The sequence below is a fragment of the Nyctibius grandis genome, chromosome 6 (genome assembly GCF_013368605.1).
Source record: "Nyctibius grandis isolate bNycGra1 chromosome 6, bNycGra1.pri, whole genome shotgun sequence".
Taxonomy (NCBI): Eukaryota; Metazoa; Chordata; class Aves; order Nyctibiiformes; family Nyctibiidae; genus Nyctibius; species Nyctibius grandis.
This window is the reverse complement of record NC_090663.1, coordinates 73,586,651-73,607,747: the sequence shown is the minus strand read 5'-3', so window position 1 is coordinate 73,607,747 and position 21,097 is coordinate 73,586,651. Positions and strand designations below refer to the sequence as shown.

General features: G+C 42.4%; 1 protein-coding gene across 4 annotated transcripts in view; it reads right to left on the bottom strand.

The window, feature by feature from the left end:
* RNF150 (ring finger protein 150) overlaps window positions 1-21,097 on the bottom strand; it is a 128,685-nt gene that overhangs the window by 25,057 nt on the left and 82,531 nt on the right. For all 4 annotated transcript variants that reach the window (XR_011048364.1, XM_068402865.1, XM_068402866.1 and 1 more), the window contains exons 5-6: window positions 14,346-14,442; window positions 7,786-7,996 (exon numbers count right to left, since the gene is read on the bottom strand). Coding sequence is in view for 3 of the 4 variants with exons in the window: in XM_068402865.1 (XP_068258966.1) it covers window positions 7,786-7,996; window positions 14,346-14,442 (308 nt within the window). In the remaining variant the exon portion in view is untranslated. The remainder of the gene's footprint in view (window positions 1-7,785; window positions 7,997-14,345; window positions 14,443-21,097) is intronic.

Here is a 21,097-nt window from a genome sequence, read left to right as displayed (position 1 = left end):
GCTGTCTCCCAAAGCAACATTAGCAGCTGAAAACATTGTGTTATTTAACTACCTGCATAAGGAACTGGCAGATTGTAAACCTCCTTTGTGTGATTTCTGTGGTCTGTGCAGTCCAGGCAAGCATTACTTGTGCATTGCTTATCTGTCTGAAATACTGGCAGCAGCCAGCAGCCCCTGCCTTTCCTCTGCCTGCCTGCCTAGAGAGCTGTTGCTCAGTCTTACTTCTCAATTCTACTTTCAGGTGCTGATCCAAGCTGGATCCTTGTGTCTCCCATTTGTCTGCTCCTGAATTGGTCAGAAAAAGATTCAGAATCACAGCAGCACATTGTATGTTAAACAGCACTTCCTGACGATTTCAGCGGAGGCTTTTGTGTAAAAAAAAAAAAAACCCTAATCAGAATAAAAACTCCACAGGTATTAGAGATGGGAGAATGAGTCCTAAATAATCAAGCAGATTGTATGCAAGATGCTGAACATCTCTTGCAAGGCAAGGCTTTCATTCTCAAGTGTAAATCAAAGAGATCAGCTAGTATTAAGTCATCTGGTCTGTCTGCAGTTTGGATTTGTGTTTTACTCTACATTGTTTGTCCATTTTGCTTTAAAAGCTTTCTTGTTCAATGGTTTATCTAGCTGTCTGCTTAAGATGGTGAAGTATAAAGAAAGATATAAGCTATGTTATCACTGACCCCAGTCCTCAGATCCCCTTTTCCCCTGCATGCATGCAATGCACATTCAGAGCAATTGGGAATGATGTGTCTAAGGACACGCTTGTGTGCCATCACAGTTTTTACAATGGCACTTCTCCTTACTGAATTTCCTCATAGATAATAAATCCCTTATGTCTCTCATATTCACTGACTGTTAATAAAATGCCTGCATACTCAGATATAGGAGCATTCAAATGAGATTTGAAACTCCATGCTTACGTTGCCTATTTGTTTATCATGATTTCTGGGCAAAACAGCCAGCTGTGTAGGGTCTAGTTGTGCTTGAGTTAGTGTGCTTGCTTTTGGCAATACTGTTGTGAAAGCTGGCTTATATGTCCCTCTCTTGTCTTGTGCTCCACATCTCTTTCCTCCTCTTGTAGCACAACTACTTCTGGATCAGGGAACTGATCCAAATGAAAAAAAGAACACCAAAACAGGAAGAAATTGGTTAGCTTCTGGATTGGGCTCACAAGGTAGCTGCACAACAGAATGGCAATGGAGGCAGGAATAAGTAATCTGGGACAGAGAGGCAAGCTGGTAACTGCCACAGCGTTTACATGTAGAGACAGACTTACAAATGGAGCTTCCACTACTGAAGGTGAACATTTTCTTCTAAATCTCTCCCTAGAGTCAATTATTAAGCAAGTTTCTTAAGATCTGCAGCCTTTTTGGCACCCTAGGTTAGCCCAGACTACTGTGTGTACCTACCATGCCCCCTGACTGAGCCATAGACAGAGCTCAGTATGTCTGCAGGGAAGAAGGGAGATTTGGGAACCGATGGTTTCATCCTTGCTCTGTACACATCAATGTACACAGCAGACTTGAAACAAAACAAAATAAATTAGACTTTAAATTTGCTCTTTCTTTCACAGTATTTTTGTACATCTCTTTTTGCAATGTGCAGTACAGAAACACTTTGTCTGTATTTCACATCTTAACGTATGAAAAGGAAGAGCAGTTTTATAACAGGAAAACTTCACTGTCCATTCACAGAGCCTAGCAGGAGTCTTGTAGGTGTACGCCATAACCCAGAGCACATTTTTAGTGCCAGTTAGGTTTCATTTGGTGACTTTTTCAAACCACTGCTGGCCTTCCAAACCACCAATGCTATGTTGGCACTGGTGTGAATCTCAAAATGAAACTACGACCTCAGCTCACTGGAATTTTCAGTCCATGATAACTATTTAGTGCAACATCCGCACAGGCTTTTAATAGAGCCAACAGGACTTGTGTCATACTCCAGGCACATGGGACCCAATCTGCTCAACCTTTAACTAGGTCCCATCAGTATTCTGTCTCCAGGACAGTGTTAGGTGCTAATGCAAGTGTTAATAACTTTCCGTATTAACTACTGACTAGGGAGTTTTTCCACCTTTTCCTCCCTCTTTGCATTCTGCCTAAACCCCCCGCTATTAACAGCACAGAGGATCAGTCAAGGGGTTGCAAGACAACAGTGGATCAGATTCTTACCATGTACTTTCATCCACTTCCAAAGGCTGATTATTCTTCACAAAGACATTTTAGACATACACAGATCAAAATAATTACTTGAGAAGTTATATTAATAGATTTAACGAAGAGCTATCAAAGAGACTTAAAAGTGTCCTAACAGTCATGATGAGCTATACGTTGGCAGGGTTTTATGGAAAGAACAAAACGAGAGGCAGAAAAGGAACTGCCGGTATTCTCTAGGCTGCCCACACTGCTGTACAGTGCACCAAACTTGGTGGACTTTGCAGGTGATATGACATCTTGGGAGAGAGTTTGTGGGTTTTCATACTAAAACTCCTGCCCGTGTTTGCAGTAGAATTATTTATAGATCTTCCTCCAACTATAGAGACAGTGCTGGTGGGATTTCTGAGGCCTTATACTAGAGGTATTTACCAACAGAAAGCAAAGACTCAGGTAGTGCACATTATCTACTGCAGAAATTAGCAAGTGCCACATGGGTTGAGGGAGATGAATGACCGTGGATGCTATAAAAGATGAAAAAAATTAATAAGTACTTTTTTCCCCTGCAAGAGTCACTATACAACCTTTAAAATAGATGCTACTTTCCCAGCAAACTACCTTTTTTAATCGTATCATTCAATCCCAGTTGAGTCTGACCCAAAGAATATTGCAATGTCCTCCTCAAATCCCAAACCCACCTTCCCCTCCTCCAAAGCTGGTGTACTTCAGAGCTTCTTCAAGTTCAGATCTTAGCCAAGTGCAGCTCACACTCACATCATCTGTAGAGCAGGAAATTCCACCTGCACTGAAATTCCCAAAGATGCTAGCATTTTGCATAACTCATTACTAAAAATTAGGCAACACAGATTGCTATGATGCATTATTATGGAAAAAGATCCTTTGCTTATCTTCTTTCATACACTCTGGAGGCTGAAAAGTAATAGGGTCAAAGCAGGAAACTCAGCTGAGATAAACTCTTATGTATTTCACATAATTTTTTCACCCTCCCTCCCCCCCCCATTTTTTTTCCAACTCCAGTTTTTATATTTTTCCATCAATCCATTTTCAGCAACTGATTACAGAAATATCACATTACAAGAGAGTATCCCAGGATCCTGCACAAAATCCCACCACAGAGAGCAAACAGTCACTAAGACTAAATACTGAGCAGACTTTGGGCTGTAGATACACCCAAGGGACTTTATGACAGCTCGGATCTTGGTAGAAGCCAGCTGAGAGAAACTGCTGGTCCATTTTCAAGTGCTCAGTGCTACTACACAGGAGATGTGTGGTTTAGCAAGGAACCCTAGGGATGAGCCCCCAAATGAAGTCCCATCCAGATGTTCATAGTACACTACGTCGCTAAGGGTCCCATGGAAGACATTATCTATTCAGGAGCATGGGGAAAAAAAGGGAGGGAGAGAAGAGGAAACGTCTGCTGAGCACACACAGAGAAATAAAAAGAAAAGCACTGGCTGAGTTCCAGAAATTAAAATCTGGCCCCACTGAAGTAGGTGGGAGCTTTGCCACCAGATTTCAGTGGAGACAGAATTTCACCCAATGTGAACAGTACTCTGGAAATATCCTCCCTCCAGACACACTGTGGGAGCTCTTCTGGCTCTGAATATTCACTGGAAACACAGAAAGGGAAATTAAACCCAAAACAAGACAACAATACCAGAATGCTTAATCAACAAACAAAAAGGATGCAACAACAATTAAGCAAAAAGTATTGCAGAAATGGGTGGAAAGAAGAAGGCAAGTCCTTCTGGACCACTGAACTTTGCCAGGAATAAGGACGGATGCAAGGACTCATGGTGCTGGGTACAGGGTGCCACGTCAAGACTGCACTGGAGTTATTGAATCCGTACAGATTCAATAACAAGAGGAAGAAAAACTCTAGCACAGACTCAGCCTTGGAGTATGCTCCCGTCACTAATGCTATATAGAGGCCAGAACCTAGCAACTTCAGCAAAGATTCCTAGGAGCAATCAGCGTCATCGCTTACAAATTCCCAGGCAGGCTAGTTCACAGAAAGGGCACGCTCAGCAAGCTCTGCAGTTGTGTAACTACGAGGATTCTGGAAATGAGAAATACAATGCCCAAATACAATAAACAGACACAATGCCTATAAAGCCCCATCTATACGACAGCTATGACCCAGTTATTTAGCCTACAGTTGTCCTCTGATTTAGTTAGCATTTGCTTTCATACCACAACTATACAGTGGTCCTAGCTGTTCCCCTTTCACCGGCTTAAGAGTTCAGGCTGCCCAAGATGCTAGTGCTACCTTTCAGAGTGCCCAAACACCCCAAATCCACACAAGGCAGCTGGAGGGACAAATTCCCATCACTGCTGGAACTCAGATCCTAACTCCCAACCAAAGACCTCTTTCTTTGCTGCAGTTCTGCTGCAAAAAGAGACCAAACGGCTCTGTTTCTGGGCACTACTGCAAATTGCACCACTTTGGATGTGGTGATGACAGCATGTAAACGTGCACACCTACCGCTGACTAATATTCAAGTACTGTACTCCACTTTGAGATGAGAAATCCAGATGAAGATTCATGTCTACATACCAATAATGGGTGAGTGACAACAGCTAACCAAGCACTAAACCAGAGTTCCCTGAGTGACTGTGTGTGACAGCAGCAGTGTAGGCAGGTGCACACCAGGGTCTGGAAGCTCCCAAGGTCCTTAAGCTTTTCTCAGGACTCCTCTTTCCTCACAAAACGACTGGAAAGGTCTGTTTTTAGCAGTGGGTCCACAGCCACTCCTGTGATGCCATGAGGCTCACAACCTTCACAGAGCTCAGGCCATCTGCCAGTTTTCCCCCCCCGCCCTCTTCTCCTTCTCTCTCTCAAATAACCAGGGAAAAACCCTTTTCACAGTCCCTCCCCAGACCACATGGCCAGCCTCTTCAGGTGACAGAGATCTCCTGAAGCTCCACAGTTTGCTGCCTCATTACCCATGTGCCTGGACAGACCACTGGTCTTGGCGAGAGTTCCTTCTCCATGGGCTCTGCTCTCACCCCTCAGGATTGCCCAGTGCTAGCTACTATTGCCCAATGTCACTAAAAGTAAGGGGGAAAATGGAGGGCACAAAGACAAAATAAAGCATCTCTGTGGTATTCTGCTGGCTCAGAGCAACTTTTTCCCCCAGTCGCTTAGCTGGCAACTTGGAAAATGAAGAACAAATGTGTTTGGACTGACACTGATCCTTCCACAGACTCTGGAAACAAAATTGGAGGGGAAGAGAGTCGCTGAAGTTACTGAGCTCTTGTGCTCCCTGGCTGCCTCAACACCATTGTTACCCCTGATGACAAACCAGAAGAACCGCTTCTCAGTGTGCCAAGATCCTGGGATGAGCATGGACTACCCCCAGTGCTGGGCTTTGCACCAGGCCGCCGGCTCTTCTCAGCATGTGCCATGCAGCTGTGGGTGTAAAGGGCACACCACAGCCCCCCTTCCCAACTTCAATAGCAGACCTTGTAAAGAACAGTGGGACAAGGATAATTATCTGCCAGAGGAGCTACGCACTTCAGAGGGCTAAGAGGGTACAGCTGAGACCACTGTGTAGCCCAGTTACATTGTGGTACCACGAAGGAAAAACTTTCCTTCATGCTTTAAATCAGTCTCAAATGCATTTAAAAACAATTACTGGAATAATCTTGTTTTGAACAGCTCTTGCCAGCACTCAAGGAGGCTTGAGAAAGTCGTATGGCACCGGCTGACAGGCTGGCCATGGATCACAGTTGGGCCTATAACCTCACCGCTCACCTCTTGCTGGATCCAGGACTCAGACCATAAAAGGACCAAACCTGAAACCAGTAGCTAATCCACAAAGGGAGAACTTAAAAATCCACTGCTGGGTCACTTGTGGCTAAGGTTGCAAGTCCAGCGTTTCCAGAAGTTATTTTCACTGCCATGACACCAGTTGCAATATGAGGGAAAATGTGATTATTAAGTCTCTCCATGGCGTAAGGAGACTAATGTAAAATCATTTCAGCCTAATCCCCTCATCTCTCTCCTACCTTTTACACATCATATTATTACTTGCCTTCTTTTTCATGCCCAGGCCCAGAGTAGTACCTAGAAATGGTTGAAAACGTATAATCTTTTCCAGGACCTACACTGGCTCCATACACAAACCTGTATTTTATCACATTCTTCTACCTCCCTTCAAGTATATCTGATAATTTTCTACAATAGTCTTGTCAAAACTGATACACCAACTGGTATCAAACAGATATGTATTTTCTACTGATCTACTATTTTACCTAAAAATGAGAATTTTAGACTAGTACAATCCTCACTGAAAACAGCTGACAACATTCTTTTTAAACTGTCAGAAGTAGATTTTCAACAAAGAACATAATTTTTAGGAACAGAGAGACATGCAAACATTTTGAGAGTTACTGGTTCAAATGCTGCTCCTTAAACAAGTGAAAACACATTGAAAACATCCAAAATTCTCCTTTTGTGTACACATTGGCAACATTATTTCACTGTGCTCAGGTTTTCAAGCACAGGAACTCCGACCATCAATCCTTCTGAAATGAGAAGTTCAAGTATGAATAAATAACCAGATGAGCTTCAATTGATGTAAGCAGAGAAAGAATAGGCAAAACCAGAATTCAACATTCTTCTTGACTGAAGGCAGTAAAAGGGATTGCGCATTCACTGCTTATTTTATGATATGCAGGTAAGAATAGCTTCCTGTCTCTGTTTAGCCCGCACCCAGGGCTAAACAATAACCAGTTGTTCTATCACTCACTCTCCCCTCCCCGACCAAGAAAGGGAATTGGGAAAAGGAGGGAGACTCGTGGGTTGAAATTTAAACAGATTTAACAAAATAAGAAAACCAATATTGATACTAATACAAAAGACACAAAATTATACTTAGCCCATAGAGTGGTGGCAAGTCCCTCCAGGGAGAATAACCATTGAGAAGAGAGGAGAAGGAGAAAGAAGGAGAGCAGAGCAAAGAGCCCCCCATCCCCAGCAGCTTTCCCATTTATAGTGAACCTGACATTAATGTTACAGAACACACCTGTGGGGCAGCCTGGGGCAGCTGCCCTGGCTTTCACTGCTAATGGCCTTGATCACCATCCCACAGCTGGCCACAAACTGAAACAAAATGCAACAGAAAATGGATTCTATAATTTTATCCGCACCCAACCAGGACACTTGCACAAGGTAACATGTAGCCCAGTGAGGAAAGGCAGGCCAAAGGACACGCGCCAATCTGCTTCACAAAGAAGCGAGGTGATACATGGCGGATTATCGCTGTGAAAGGCATCAGTTACTATAAACAATATCTGAAGATGATCGTAAGTTTATTCTGTTTCGTGTTGAACGAAATAGCTTGTTCCGTCCATGCAGGGGACTCCAATTAGAGTTTGCTACTCAACACACTGATTTGCACACAGGCTGGAAGTGTTTGCAGTACAGCAGAACGACATATATAAATTTACTTACCCTGTAGATTTCTGCTAGGCTTAAAGCAAGGCCATTGCTCCAGTGAAAGAGCCCTCAAAGGCCATTTTTCCCGCACAAGAGATTGGTTTGTGGTTCGAGATTCTAAACATTTATTCACTACAAATTCTGCCAGAAAGAGGAACTTACTGCTTGTTGTGAAGTTACCTTCCCCAACCTGGGGAAAGGAGTCTATGTCTTGGATGACTTGTAGTACTCCCACAGTCCGCACCGGGGGATCCAGGGCTACAGAGCTCTCGTTCACTGTTATGTCGCTGGCTCCCGTTATCTGGTTGGTTGGCGGTCCTCCTATGGATGCTTCCAAGTCCGGAGGTATATCATCCATGCAATCTGCATTTGGCTAATGGAAAGAAAAAGAAGAAATTTGAGCTTTTACCCGATAAAAAGATTTAATTTACCTGTTCCCACTTCTTTAGGGTTTTTTACTTTCTTTCAGTACTGAAAATGGCAACATATGACAAATAAACATGCAGAGTTTGTTTGTTTTCATATACTTAAAACCTTTTAATGCAATTTGTTGGAAGAGAGAACTGTCTGCATTGCAGATATTCAGTATGAAACTGTGTCACCTACAATCTCAAAATATTTTTATTTATACTTTTCAAAGGTTTGGGAGAGTGTACATTGAGAAAGTAACTCATTAATATGATCTGCTCAACACAGGCAGATTGCTGAGTCAGATTACAAATGTAAACAGAGACAGTAGCTGAAGGGGAATGATTATCTTTTCCCAAAATATACATTTTATAGAGCCGATATCAGAGCTTTCAGGAATAGGAATTCAAGGGAACTGCCCGTGGGCGCATCTATGTGTGGGGTGCAAAAACAGAAGCTAAAGCTGTTTATAAGATAAGTTTTTTAACATCAAAAGATCTTTTCCTGTACTAATGATATATTTCCTACAAAATAAAATCATGAGAAAAGAAATAAAGAAGCAATAATGGCAAATTGAAGAGTATTATTCGATTCATAGTCTTTCTTGCTTTGTGATTCAGAGAGACCAAGGCTGAAATCCAGTTCTGGGGCATTCAGACATTTCTCTCTTGCGGTTACATAGTGAACGCACCAACACCTCCAGAATGAGCCAAGCTCTTCAAGTCAGGTGTCTGCCTTTCATTGACCTCACAGGGAAGCAATGAGAGGGGGTTGTGGAGCCCACCACTTGCACAGCGTCCTTAGCATTGAGCGCCTGTTCTCAAAGGGCGCTGAGACTTCAAGTGGGCACTGGATGGCAAAGGGGATCATTTGTCCAGAGACAATATGTTCAAGCTGGGCACTTAAAACAGTCAGGCTAGTTTCTAGCCCTGATTTCTCTGGGCCTGTTATAAGCCTGATGCTCCCATTCATACAGCAGTGATTCCTATAGAGCTCCCCATAAACACTGGCGACAAACATATGAGTGAAAAAGCTCTCTTTCCTCTAAGAGGAAACAGATTCTTGTGCCATTTGCCCATAGAACCAGATCTAGTTCTCCCCAAGGCATGGAGAAAAATTGTTTGCATAACTGCTTCAAGAACTGGGTTTTGAAGTTTTAACATATTGTAAGAAACCCAAGGCTAATTCAGACATGAGGATGCTGTGTGTCAGGGTGCAAAGCTTCCAAAATGACAGAGGGACACAGCAAGGTTGAGCTGCAATTACGTAGATACCTTGTTAAGTGAGGACACCTAAAGTTAAGTTGTTCCCATGTATCTTTATTGTCCAGGAGTCAGACAGCTAATCTGGATCAGTCACTTAGGTTTCGTCTAACTTCAACAGTTTGAGACAATGTTGCTGTGTGATCCATCCCACCTTAAGGTAAGTGGTGTGAATTGCCCCCTCTGCCTTCCCACAGCTCAGCACTAAGCAGAGATGGGCCTTAAGCTGCTAGACTGGAAATCCAGCTCCTGGATGGCTAAAGTCAGGGCAGATGTACTCTGCTCTGTGGATCTGACTTTTGCTCTGCTTAGTCGTCTCACTTGCTAAGGCCTTTTTGAAAATGCACCTAGAATCTAAGCAAAATATGACACAGCAAAGACTTAAACAGAAGCTTAGCTTTAAGCACAAGAGTAATCCCTTTGAACTCAGCCATAGAAGGTGACCATATGCTTACATTTTCTGCAGAACCAGGAACCTAGCATGTTTTCTCTTTTCCCATACATTCTCTGGCTGATTGTTGCCACCTCATAAATATTTTTTCCCAAAAGTTCCTAATAAAAAAGGCTGGCATTTTAAACAATCCTCAGCTGACTTGTATCCACAAACTGAAGTTTGGGATAAAAATTTGAATTGTCATTGTCTGGCTCCAATCTAATCCACAAGCAGCGAGAGCTCCTCAGAACTGGGATAAAGGCACATTCAGCTATACCAGGTTTTAATGAAACTCATCGAACCTGTACTTTTCGAAGTGAAATACCAATCATTTATCCGTAGGACTTGGATCCAAAATTATTCCTTAGATCTATAACTCTTTCCCTCACCCTTAGCTGTCATAACAAATGCTTTCAGAATTTCATTTTTAGCTTAAATTTGGCTTTCATGACAGTGTATCTTAAATCAAAAAAAGGCCTGTTTCTTCTTTTCTACTCTAGGAAACACTATTTCATTTTTTTTTTCAGGGGATCAGTTGTCTGTCCTTTGCTCTGATTCCATTTATTCCTAGAATGGGGTTTTATCACTAACTTTTAAACCTTTAAAAAGGAGGGATTATAATTGAAAGCCAAACCAAACATTAAAGATGCAAAAATAACATTGCTCGATAGAATTAGTCCGTTTATTCCTGAATCATTTTAGTTGGAAAAAATACCCCAAACTAAGCAGCATACTATAAAACTAATGATATGAAGTACTGATCGGAAAAAAGACATTATGGCTTTTGCTGTCAGAGTGACCCAGATACATTTGCTAAGTTTAATTATATTGGTTTCACTCATTCCCCGCATGTAAGTGCTTTGAGGGCACAATTCCACTAAAGTCAAGGGAAGGCTTTGTATTGACTTCTGAGGGCTTGGCTAAGGCTCTTAGTGAATAGCTTCAAGTCATCCAATCTGTTGCCAAAAATGCAGCTGTCTGCATATCCAGCAGATTTCTGCAGAAAAGAGGGAGAAGCAGAGGGAAACTATTTTATGTGATATGATCATCCCAATAGCAATGTCGCTCTTTGTAAGTGAAAGACTCTTTCACTGATAAATCCCTTCAAATATTACAGCCGAAAGAGGTATACTCTGAGCTGGATTCACCAGCAAAGAGACAGTGGAAAAGGTTACGTCAACTGTTCCCTGATGGATAGTTAGTTAATAACCCTCTGGAGCTGCAGAATGCCACGGTGAAAAGCGAAGATGCTGGGGTGCTCAGCTACCGTGAAAATGAGTGCAGTGATTTTGGTGCCTCACGGCAGCCTGGGGAATCTGGTTTTAGGGCAGATAATATTTGAATCCTCTGTTACAAAGTAAATGGGGAGTTTAGATGTGAACTGAACTGAAACATTCAGATATTTTGGTTTTAATCAATCATTTCCTGGAAAATACCGAGTCTTCCTGCTAAATGAAGCACAATATATCCACAGTCACACAAGCCAGCTCTTTAACAACCATAGGACAAACATGCAGCTGGCAGGAAAAAAAACATATTAGCCCTGCCTATGGTAAGATTTCCTTATTCCTCCCATTGTAAAACCCTGCAACGGACTTTGGCAAATTTGTGCTCAAGTCTCCCACCAGAGACTGCTGCCTGCCTAAGGCTGCTTTTCTCTGTGTGGAAATTTCAGCTAAGATGGCACAGCAAGACTCAAGAATGTGGTTAAGGAATGGCATTTTGCTTTATCCACTCTACAGCCACCTCTCACTGAGAAGCCCTAGAGCTCTACAGCTTCTTCCAGAAATGTCTTTTCCCACAACAGCCTATTGACATCTGACTAAGTTATGAGCCTCTGAAAATACCAGTTCATGTGTGCTGATAGAGACTGGTGGCTTATTCAGGAGCAACAACCACACTCTCCAAAGAGAAAAGGGCTTTGCATGGTGCCTGCGAGTTCATGGTGGCACCAGAAAGCACCCCACAGGACCGATGCCCAGCCCAGCCCGGGCTGCCCTCAGCTGGTGCCAGGCAGTGAAAAGGGGGAGGACGCACAATTTCTGTTCGTGTGGAGAACAGGTCCTGCGAGCTGAGCAGGGAGCACGAGCAGTGACACCAGGGCAGGAGCTCAAAAAGATAAAGGTTGGGCAGGACGCGTTATGCAGAGGAGAAGCAGGAAAGGGCACAAAGTCATAGAGGAAGAAGCAGGAGCTGAGGTATATTTTAGAAAGAGAAAACAGAGGAGGAGGAGCAACTGATGGCAGTATAGGAATTTTTAACCCCCAAGCTACCAGATGCTCTTAGGCTCCTGCTTCCTTTGCCGTCAGCCAGAGGAAACCTCTGACACCAAGGCTACCATCTGCTCCCAGTTCCCATGGAAAACAGCTCCTACCATAAGTCACCTCGAGGGGTAAGGCTCTAGCATGCAGCTTCAGGAACCTAACCGATGATCCATGCGGGTGGGAGCCAGTATGCTTCCTTCGAATGATGGAGCAGGCTGTTTTCAGTTTGTTGTCTTAGAACAACCTAGGGTTTTGTTTTTTTTTTACAGAAATTCATATAATGAAATCCTCTAAACAAACTTTGATAGTGGAACATTAACATCCATGCACTTGATTTTTAGAGTTAAGACAGACCAGTGCTAAGGCTGATTCTAAAATCTTAATTTGACCCAGTTGTTTATGTTCCTTACAGCAGCATCTTTAATTATACGCTCAGTACAATAACTTCCACAGAAGCTCCATGCGGAAAGCTCCCAGTGAGTGGAGCAGGACAGATCCCCCTTCTGCTACGTGGTACAGAGAGAACGAGACAGGGAGCTGTGAGAAGAGAAACGATGGCTGAGGAAACTGAATGGTGCTTTTAATTATTCCTGGTAATTAGGTTCTATACCTGCCACTACAGAGCTGTTCCTATGTCGTAAAAGCCAGTCATGTAAACCAAAACCTTTACACATGGCCTCTGGGCATGTTTTCCCTTCCCCTCGATGTATACCCAGCCTCAGACAGCCTGTGGACAGGCTTAGCCTTCAGCAGCTGTCAGTGAAGTCAGTGAGAGCCGTGTTCTGCATGTAAATACTAACGCTACTAAACTTTCTGGAAAGATCTTAACATCTCACCGCAGGCTTCCAAACAGTAGAGGTCTGATTTGTCTGTATCACCTGATTATGAAGCTGTATGAAGAGCATGTTAATGAAATGCTTGGACAAAAATATGAATGGACCAGTGTGAGAGCAGAAGTCATGTGGTCCTGCATGGTGCAGAAGAAAGCCATGGAACAATATACTGGGTATGGAGAAGAGGTGTGAAAATCCTGGGTAACTGCTTACTGGAAGGCCTGTAAACTGAGACACGGAACCTGGGGAAAAATTTCTGTATTGAAGCCTAGGTGCAGAGCTGATGAATGGCAGAGCCAGCCTTCATTCTGGCCTTTCCTGACATCTCAAATACTGATTTAACAGTTGTATCATCTTTCAATAGTCTAAAGATAATATACATGCTTAGCAGAAAAAGTAGCCCAACTGTAATGACATGTTACTCTAACTACAAAGCTCTACTTCATTTTTCACGTGTGTTTTTAGCTTGGATTATATTAGGTTGATTAACATTTCTGCCTACTTCAGTAAAAAGCATACTTCATCCCTTGCTGTGGCACCTCTTCTGCAGCAACCTGCTTGGCTTCCTCGTCTCCATGAAAATGAACTCTTGGAGAATGGCTGCATCAGCTCCCCTAATATGTCCACATGAGCTATTTTACTTTATATAGCTCTTTCATATGTGAGCTGGTATGTCACCATCTGGAACTGGGGAGGGTATTTACAGCACCTGCTAATACACCAACTGGTAGTGTTTCAGTATTGAACTTCACTATCACGTGGCATGCCTCACACAGTGTGAGAAAGTGACTCACTTCTTCCTGGAGAAGCCCCTCATCTCAGTGATAACTGCGGTTAGGAAACTGTATGGCAGACAGGACATGCACTATCTGAATGTAAACATGCAACCTAAAAAGATCAATTGCTTTGGCAGCTTCTAACCACATCTGAATGTTCCAAATAACAGAGAGCTTAAAAATTTCTTGTATGTCATGTGGTTCGCCACATGCTTAGTTACTGGGAGAAATGCTCCCTAAGTGGAATTAGGATACACAGCTTGCTACAGATAGACTTCAAGAGAAATCTAACAGAAAAAAGGTTTGGCTTCCCAGAATGAGCAATTACTTGTCCTCTACTAGTATAGTAGGGAAAATTTTATTTGCAGACCTGCTTTGAGATTTGAACTGAGAGCAGGATTAAAACAATAAATCCAGTCCTGATTTAAAATACAACCAAAAGCTATGTGAAAGAATCTATAAATACACCAAAACACCAGCAAACAATCCTCTGCTCCACAAAGCAGGCAACCACAGACACACAAATCCCAACACCCAACCACCCCCCATACTCACACTCTTCCTTGCTAATAAAAGTGGGGTGCAGGAGACAGGTAGAGTCAGGCATTTCAGCTCGTACCCCCCTTAATAAAACAATAACATGGCAAGAAGAGTAGGATGGGAACAGACAGGCAAAGGGCTAGGGATATACCCAAGTAGCTGGTGTTTCCCTTCTGCCCTGACTGGCTGCTCTGCGACGTGCTTACCGGGATCCCTAGAGCTTTTAGAATATTCATTTTACACATCGGGCAGGTACGATGGTCTAGCAGCCAGGGGTCTACACAGGACTTGTGGAAAAGATGCCTGCAATGAAAACCACAAGATTTTAATTCAAATTCACCACAGCACAATTTACCACTTAGTACCAGACACTTCTGAATTCAGCAAAGTGAGGGTATTTCAAATGGTGTGGTTTGTGACCTCTGCAAGGACTGCAAAACTGTATCCTACGCGCACAAGACTAAAATTATTTCTGCAGCATCTCAAGCACATGTGCATAGCGTTGCTCAGCTAAGTTTGGAAAAGACGACATGTATATAATTAGAGAATTAGGAAAAATACACAAAATGCATCAGCAAAACCCATATTCTTTAAACGTTAAAGGCTGTCAGTAAACAAAACCTGCTTGCTGGTAAAGGTAAAAATCACATTAGTGTTTCTTGATGGTTCTCCAGACAAACCTGATTACACATAATTTAAATGTGAAGCCATTGGGGGTCTGGTATTTTTTAGGATGCAGGCATAAGGAAATAAAGTGAATTAAAAAAATGCTACTTTTCATTTAAACGGAAAAAACAGGACAATGCTTTTTAAAACATTCTCCCTGACTTTCCTGCTCTTTAGAAGTTGCCCATCAGAGAGAGCTCCTAAACAATTCCAGCCCTGAAGGAGTTCTTGCTAACCCTGTGCTTGGTCCGAAGTGGCCACTAAGCAACTACCTGAGCCCTGTGCTTGCCGGGGGGGGCCACTTGCCTTAGACATTATCCAGGTGGAGGAACTGAAAGCTTCTTGTCCAGCTTTGCCTGACACAAACTGAGACTGAATGTAGAGCTATTTAGTGCGTGTACCTGACTGATAGATTGTATTTTCTCTTGCGAGTGTATTCTGTTGCCCTGTGGTTATAGAGGACCAACATTATAAAATGCAGGAATGTGGGGCTTGGGATTTAGGAAATGCTGTTCAGTAGGCCAAGTAGAGCAGTCAGGACTCAGCCCAAGGCAGTGAGCTTTGTTCAGCCCCACACCTTCTGAAGAAAAGGAGGAAAGCTTCCTACCATGCACATAACCTCAGAAATCACACTGGCATGTAGGAAACTGAAAACTGACTTGCCTTCCTAAAAATCTTTTTTAATCAATCAACTAGAGTAGAATAGTTCAGTTGGAAGGGACCTTAGTCCAACTGCCTAACATAACGTAATGATTTAAGCAAAACTGAAACAGGGTATTTTATTCTGAAATATGAGGCTCGATATATAGTCTTGCTCCAAAAGGTGCAAACTGATTTCCTTGTTCTGAAACACTATACAGATCAGTTCTAAATTTCCTTTCTAAGGCTTGCAACAGGTGTCCCACATTTTACTTGGCAGAGCCTGAAAGTCACATTTCAGTCTGCTTGAACTTTTACATTTGAGCAGTCCCCAGCCTGTGTCTTCCTGTGCTGTCCCTGTCCCATGTGCATCGCTCGTACAGCGCAGCCATACGAGGTAACCCACCAGGTAACGGCAGTTGGACAGAGCTCACAGCTGCCCAAGGCCAACTGTATGAGGTTCAACAAGGCTAAGTGTTGGGTCCTGCACTTGGGTCACAACAACCTCATGCACTGCTACAAGGTTGAGGAAGAGTGGCTGGAAAGCTGCCTGGCAGAAAAGGACATGGGGGTGTTGGTTGATGGCCAGCTGAATATGAGCCAGCACTGTGCCCAGGTGGCCAAGAAGGCCAACAGCATCCTGGCTTGTATCAGAAATAGTGTGGCCAGAAGGACTAGGGAAGTGATTGTCCCCCTGTGCTCGGCACTGGTGAGGCCGCACCTCGAATACTGTGTGCAGTTTGGGGCCCCTCACTACAAGAAAGACATTGAGGTGCTGGAGCGAGTCCAAAGAAGGGCAGCGAAGCTGGTGAAGGGTCTAGAGCACAAGTCTCTTGAGGAGTGGCTGAGGGAACTGGGGTTGTTTAGTCTGGAGAAAAGGAGGCTGAGGGGAGACCTTATTGCTGTCTACAACTACCTGAAAAGAGGTTGTAGCGAGGTGGGTGCTGTCTCTTCTTCCAAGTAACAAGCGATAGGACGAGAAGAAACGGCCTCAAGTTGTGCCACGGTAGGTTTAGATTGGATATTAGAAAAAATTTCTTCACTGAAAGGGTTGTCAGGCATTGGAACAGGCTGCCCAGGGAAGTGGTGGAGTCACCATCCCTGGAGGTGTTTAAAAGCCGTGCAGATGTGGTGCTTAGGGACATGGTTTAGTGGGGGACTTGGCAGTGTTAGGTTTACGGTTGGACTTGATGATCTTAAAGGTCTTTTCCAACCTAATTCTATGATTCCAACCTGATTCTATGATTCTACGGCTCCACCTGGAGCAGGGCACATACCAGCCTCCACAAGGAAATGCAATCTCTGTGTAAGCCAGAATCACTTAATGCAGCAAAATTATTTAAAATATTTAAGTGTTACATATTCAGCTGAATGGGTTTGGCTGCTGTATTGTGTCGCAGCCTCTCTCACACAAGATACACATGGCTTTTCAACTTGATGGAAGATAGAGATGCACTTTCATCAGTATCGATTTGCAACCCTGGCTCTTACTAACACAGTATCGGCCCACATACTAGCTGGCTGGCTTACTAGCTGGCTTCAGCCCTAAATAGCACTAGAAATTAAAAGCCAAAACTGTATGAAATCTCAGAATCTTCTTTTCACTGCTATGTTTTTCTCACTACTTCTAGAAGAAACGGGTCCTTTGTGGAACAAAGCTCCGTGCTAAATTATCGCATTCCTGTACGTGGTCTGACTTCACACAACTATGGGAAAGGGCAAATCTGTTCTTGGAGGTTCGACCTCAGCTAATTATATCAGTTGGCTGCAATACCAAACTTTGTCAAACCTCATCTGATCCTGTATGTCAACATGATTAACGCAAATGAAGTATCATGATAGTTGAAGTTCAAACCACTATTTTACTAAGGCTACTAAAGTTCACAACCCTCCTTTCAAAGAAGACTTGCCTTACTGGATAAAAACACAATGCACCAAATTTCGGTCTCTGTCCTGGGTAACTCTTCCTTCCTTTTATCTCAGGAGGGACATATTCAGCACATCATCAGACAAGCATGCTGAATAGGTGAAAGCATAAAGATACAGTCCTCAGGCAGGTGTAATTTTACACTTAGAAGTCTAACCAACAGAATTCCTTGAGTGTATTAATTCACAGAGGGTACTGAAAGTCGATGTCTTGCTTTTCAGCTATTTGAAATAACTATGAAATTCTTGACAGTGATTGGTTTTCTTTAATTATATACTCAAATTCATAAACAAGTATGTTTAACTGCAAACATCTGAAGCATATTTGTGCCAGAATAATCAGTACATTTACAAAATCTGAGTTATTCATTATTGTCTTGAAAAAAACAGATTTCCAAAATCTGTTTTGGATAAAAAATACATAACTTCTATCAAGCCATTTTACCATAGACTAGAAAGTCTCCTTTTGTTTTCAAGTTCAAGCTTTGCAAGCCTCAGTCAAGCTGTGGTTCATATTACAACATTTCATAATGTTTGTTAATCACCAAAAGCTTGGAACTTTCATGCCTTAAAGACTTTAAAAACTGAAGTTTACTGTTCCTAAAGTTGACTTCAAAAAACAATATTCTAAAATAAATCCTACCAATACCGAGTAATTTAAATAAATGACAGATCATGTCACTTTGCACTTCTCAATACTAAATTAGCACAGTGTATTATGGCTCTATTAATTTCAGATTTAATATGTACAACAGAAGGAACTTGATTATTTGACAGAAATCTACAGAAAAATTGAATGTTATTGAAAATCAGATAAAGACTTGCATTGTTAAATTTTTGTACCACATTAAATGATTAGAGCGCTCATAATATCTATCTTTGAACATGCAAACATTTGTGCAGAGAAGTGGAAGGCTTTGCAGATTTGGATTTGAAAGTTTATTTTATTTATTATTAGCTGCAGCACTATATACATGCTTATGGCTTTCAACAAATTGTGAATTGTTTGATGTCCTGATAAGTTTATTATCCAAATTTAGGCAAAATAAGGGTCAGCACAAAGTAAGATGAGAGAGTAACTGCAATATTTCACTGTCACATTTTAAGACAAAGATGAAAAAAGATCAACTGCAACAAAAATCCTTCTCCCTTTGCAGTTCTGACTGATGCAAGTTTTAAGAGGAAGGAGAAGGGAGAGGCATCATGGATGAGTTCAGAAGTAATGACCCATAACAGTAAGAGAGACGTTTCAAGCACTGGCTCAGGACATGGCTTTGACAATCAAAGTCAGAGCTAGAAAAATATATGGGTTTTTTTTCAGTTGTGTGCAACCACATGCATTGCAAAACTATGTTGATTTGGATGGGTTTAAAAGTTTCTCAAAAGTACTGTAATTGATTAGTTGAGAGAGAGGAAGGCGAGAGGAGAGGAGATGGTGTAACAATCCTCATACAAAACAAAGGCTTCCATAAGGAGAAAGGAAACAACGGTTCTTCACCTCTCCTAGGGATAAGAGAGACAATGACATGTTGAAACTGAAGCAAGTGAGATCCAGGTTACACAATAGGAAAAGCTTCACCACAGTCAGGGTAGCGAAGCACTGCAATAAATTATCAGGGGAATTTGCAGAGTCTTCATCCCCAGAGGCTGCAAAGCGTGTTGGAAAAATAACTCCCAAGAACGACACGTGCCCGGCTGGTGCCCCTGCGCTGTTCCAGAGGTGCTGGCCTCCTGGGATCCCTCCTGCACTCTTCTGTGACTTTGTGACTGCACGCGGCTGTGCAAAGCTCACAGAGCATAAAGAAAAAAAAAGAACCTCAAAATCCCAGAGCCTTTCATTTACTATTATCTGAATAGTACTTCATATTTTTCTAACTGGAGATAACTTCTGTTTGAAATGTATTTAAATTTTCTTTAAAGCCGCAATTTTAAACATACAAGAAGAAAAAAATTCATTTCGGGCTCAGCCCAAAATTATAATAATAATAACTTGATTGTTGTAAAACTATTGTAAAGCTTTCAGCTTGCCAACACTTTCGAGAAGCTTTTTTCCAGGTTAAGGGAAACTGTTCTCCTCCCACCTTCCACTCCTAGTCCCAGCTTCCTGAACTGCACCCAAACAAACCTAGCAGTCATGTGATTTTTCTCAGAAAAAAAGCATGAGCTAAGAGAAAAGGAGGCAAAAGCAGAAAGAGAGGTACATCCCTAGGGACTCTGAGTAAGAGCATCAGTTGCCTGGATTAGACATAAGGCTGCAGCAGAGGATTGAGAAGGGTTTTGGTGAGAAACTGAGCCATGCAGTAGTATCCAATAAAAAGTTTTGGGCTTTTGGGGGGTGCATGTACAGTATTATTTGTTTATTTTTGAGGAAGAAGGAAGGACAAAAGAAATTATCACGAGAGTAAGTAAGAGGAAGGAATCAAAGAGAAGAATGTCTGGGATGAAACAGTTTTCACAGGAACCTAATAAGAAGAGAAAGAAGGAGTGAAGCAGTCTCTGAAATCACAGTTCTTCATGGAATGAAGGTTCAGGGGAAGGGAACGAGCTGAAACGGGGTCAGGAAGCGCGTTTATTGGTGACAGAAATGAAACAACCAAAAAAAGAGCTTATGAAGAACTCAGCAGAGATGAGGTTGAAAGAATCGTCTTGCCTCTCTGTAGAAGTTTAGTAAAGTTAATAAAAGTTTAGTAAAAGGCAGACACTGGGAGCAGCAGCACCAGTAACTTCTACAAAGACAGAGCAGAAAAGACGAAGGCGTTTTGAAGCTAGCGATGGAGGACAAGCAGAAGGAACTAGGGCTATGACAAGAGATGTCACTCTGGGAACAATGAACTTGGTTACATTTGATGTTGTGTCAGTGCTCTCAAAGATAACTTCAGTGATGCTTGCTACCATTAAACATAAAACCAGCTGCAAGCCAACACATTTTTTATCAAGTGTCAGTCCTTATTTATTTAATACATTCTGTAGAGTGAAATTTATTAATACAGTCAGATGTGGGAGCTGGCTAAAGGGGGCAGAGAGGAAGAAGCACAAGTTAACTGGAATTCTCCTCCTAGCTCTCCAGAGTAGGATATGTAACAACAGGCTATCCCAGTGCCTGCTCTCTGCCAACAGAAAAGAGAGGACATTTGGGGAAACAGCGTAAGTACTAGTCAACATGTATCTGTGTGACTTCAGAGCTCATCCACTGCAATATTGGCTGGTGGATTTTTGGTACTGATTTCTTAGGAGATTCAGGCTCCACCAGTCTTAAAAAGAAATCTCAGGATAGACAAGGCTTTATACAGAGTGTGCTTGCTAGTAGTGGTTTTCCCAGTACTGCCTGCAGTACAAAGCAGCATCTTTCATGTGCAGGTCTTGGGGCGTATTTGGCTTTGCAGGTAAAAAGTTCTACATCTTGAGCACCTCCTGGATAGAAACACTAAGGTCAGCCAGCCCTGGTAGCATATGGAGCTGGCTTCTGTAAGGCTTGGTGAAATGCCAGCCTCTTATTAAATAGCAGTCTAATGAGGTTCCCAGACTAGAAACTGTACACAGTTTAACTAAGGATGCTGGAAGAAGAAACCTACAGAGTCTGTAGGTCTTTACCAAGATATAACACTCTCCTACTCACTTAACAGAGACAGAAATTAATCCCCACCCCACCTTTTTTTTTTTTTGGATGAGGAGAGGAGACCGACAACAGCAGAAAGAATCATGACTACCATTTCCTGTTTTGGAAGTC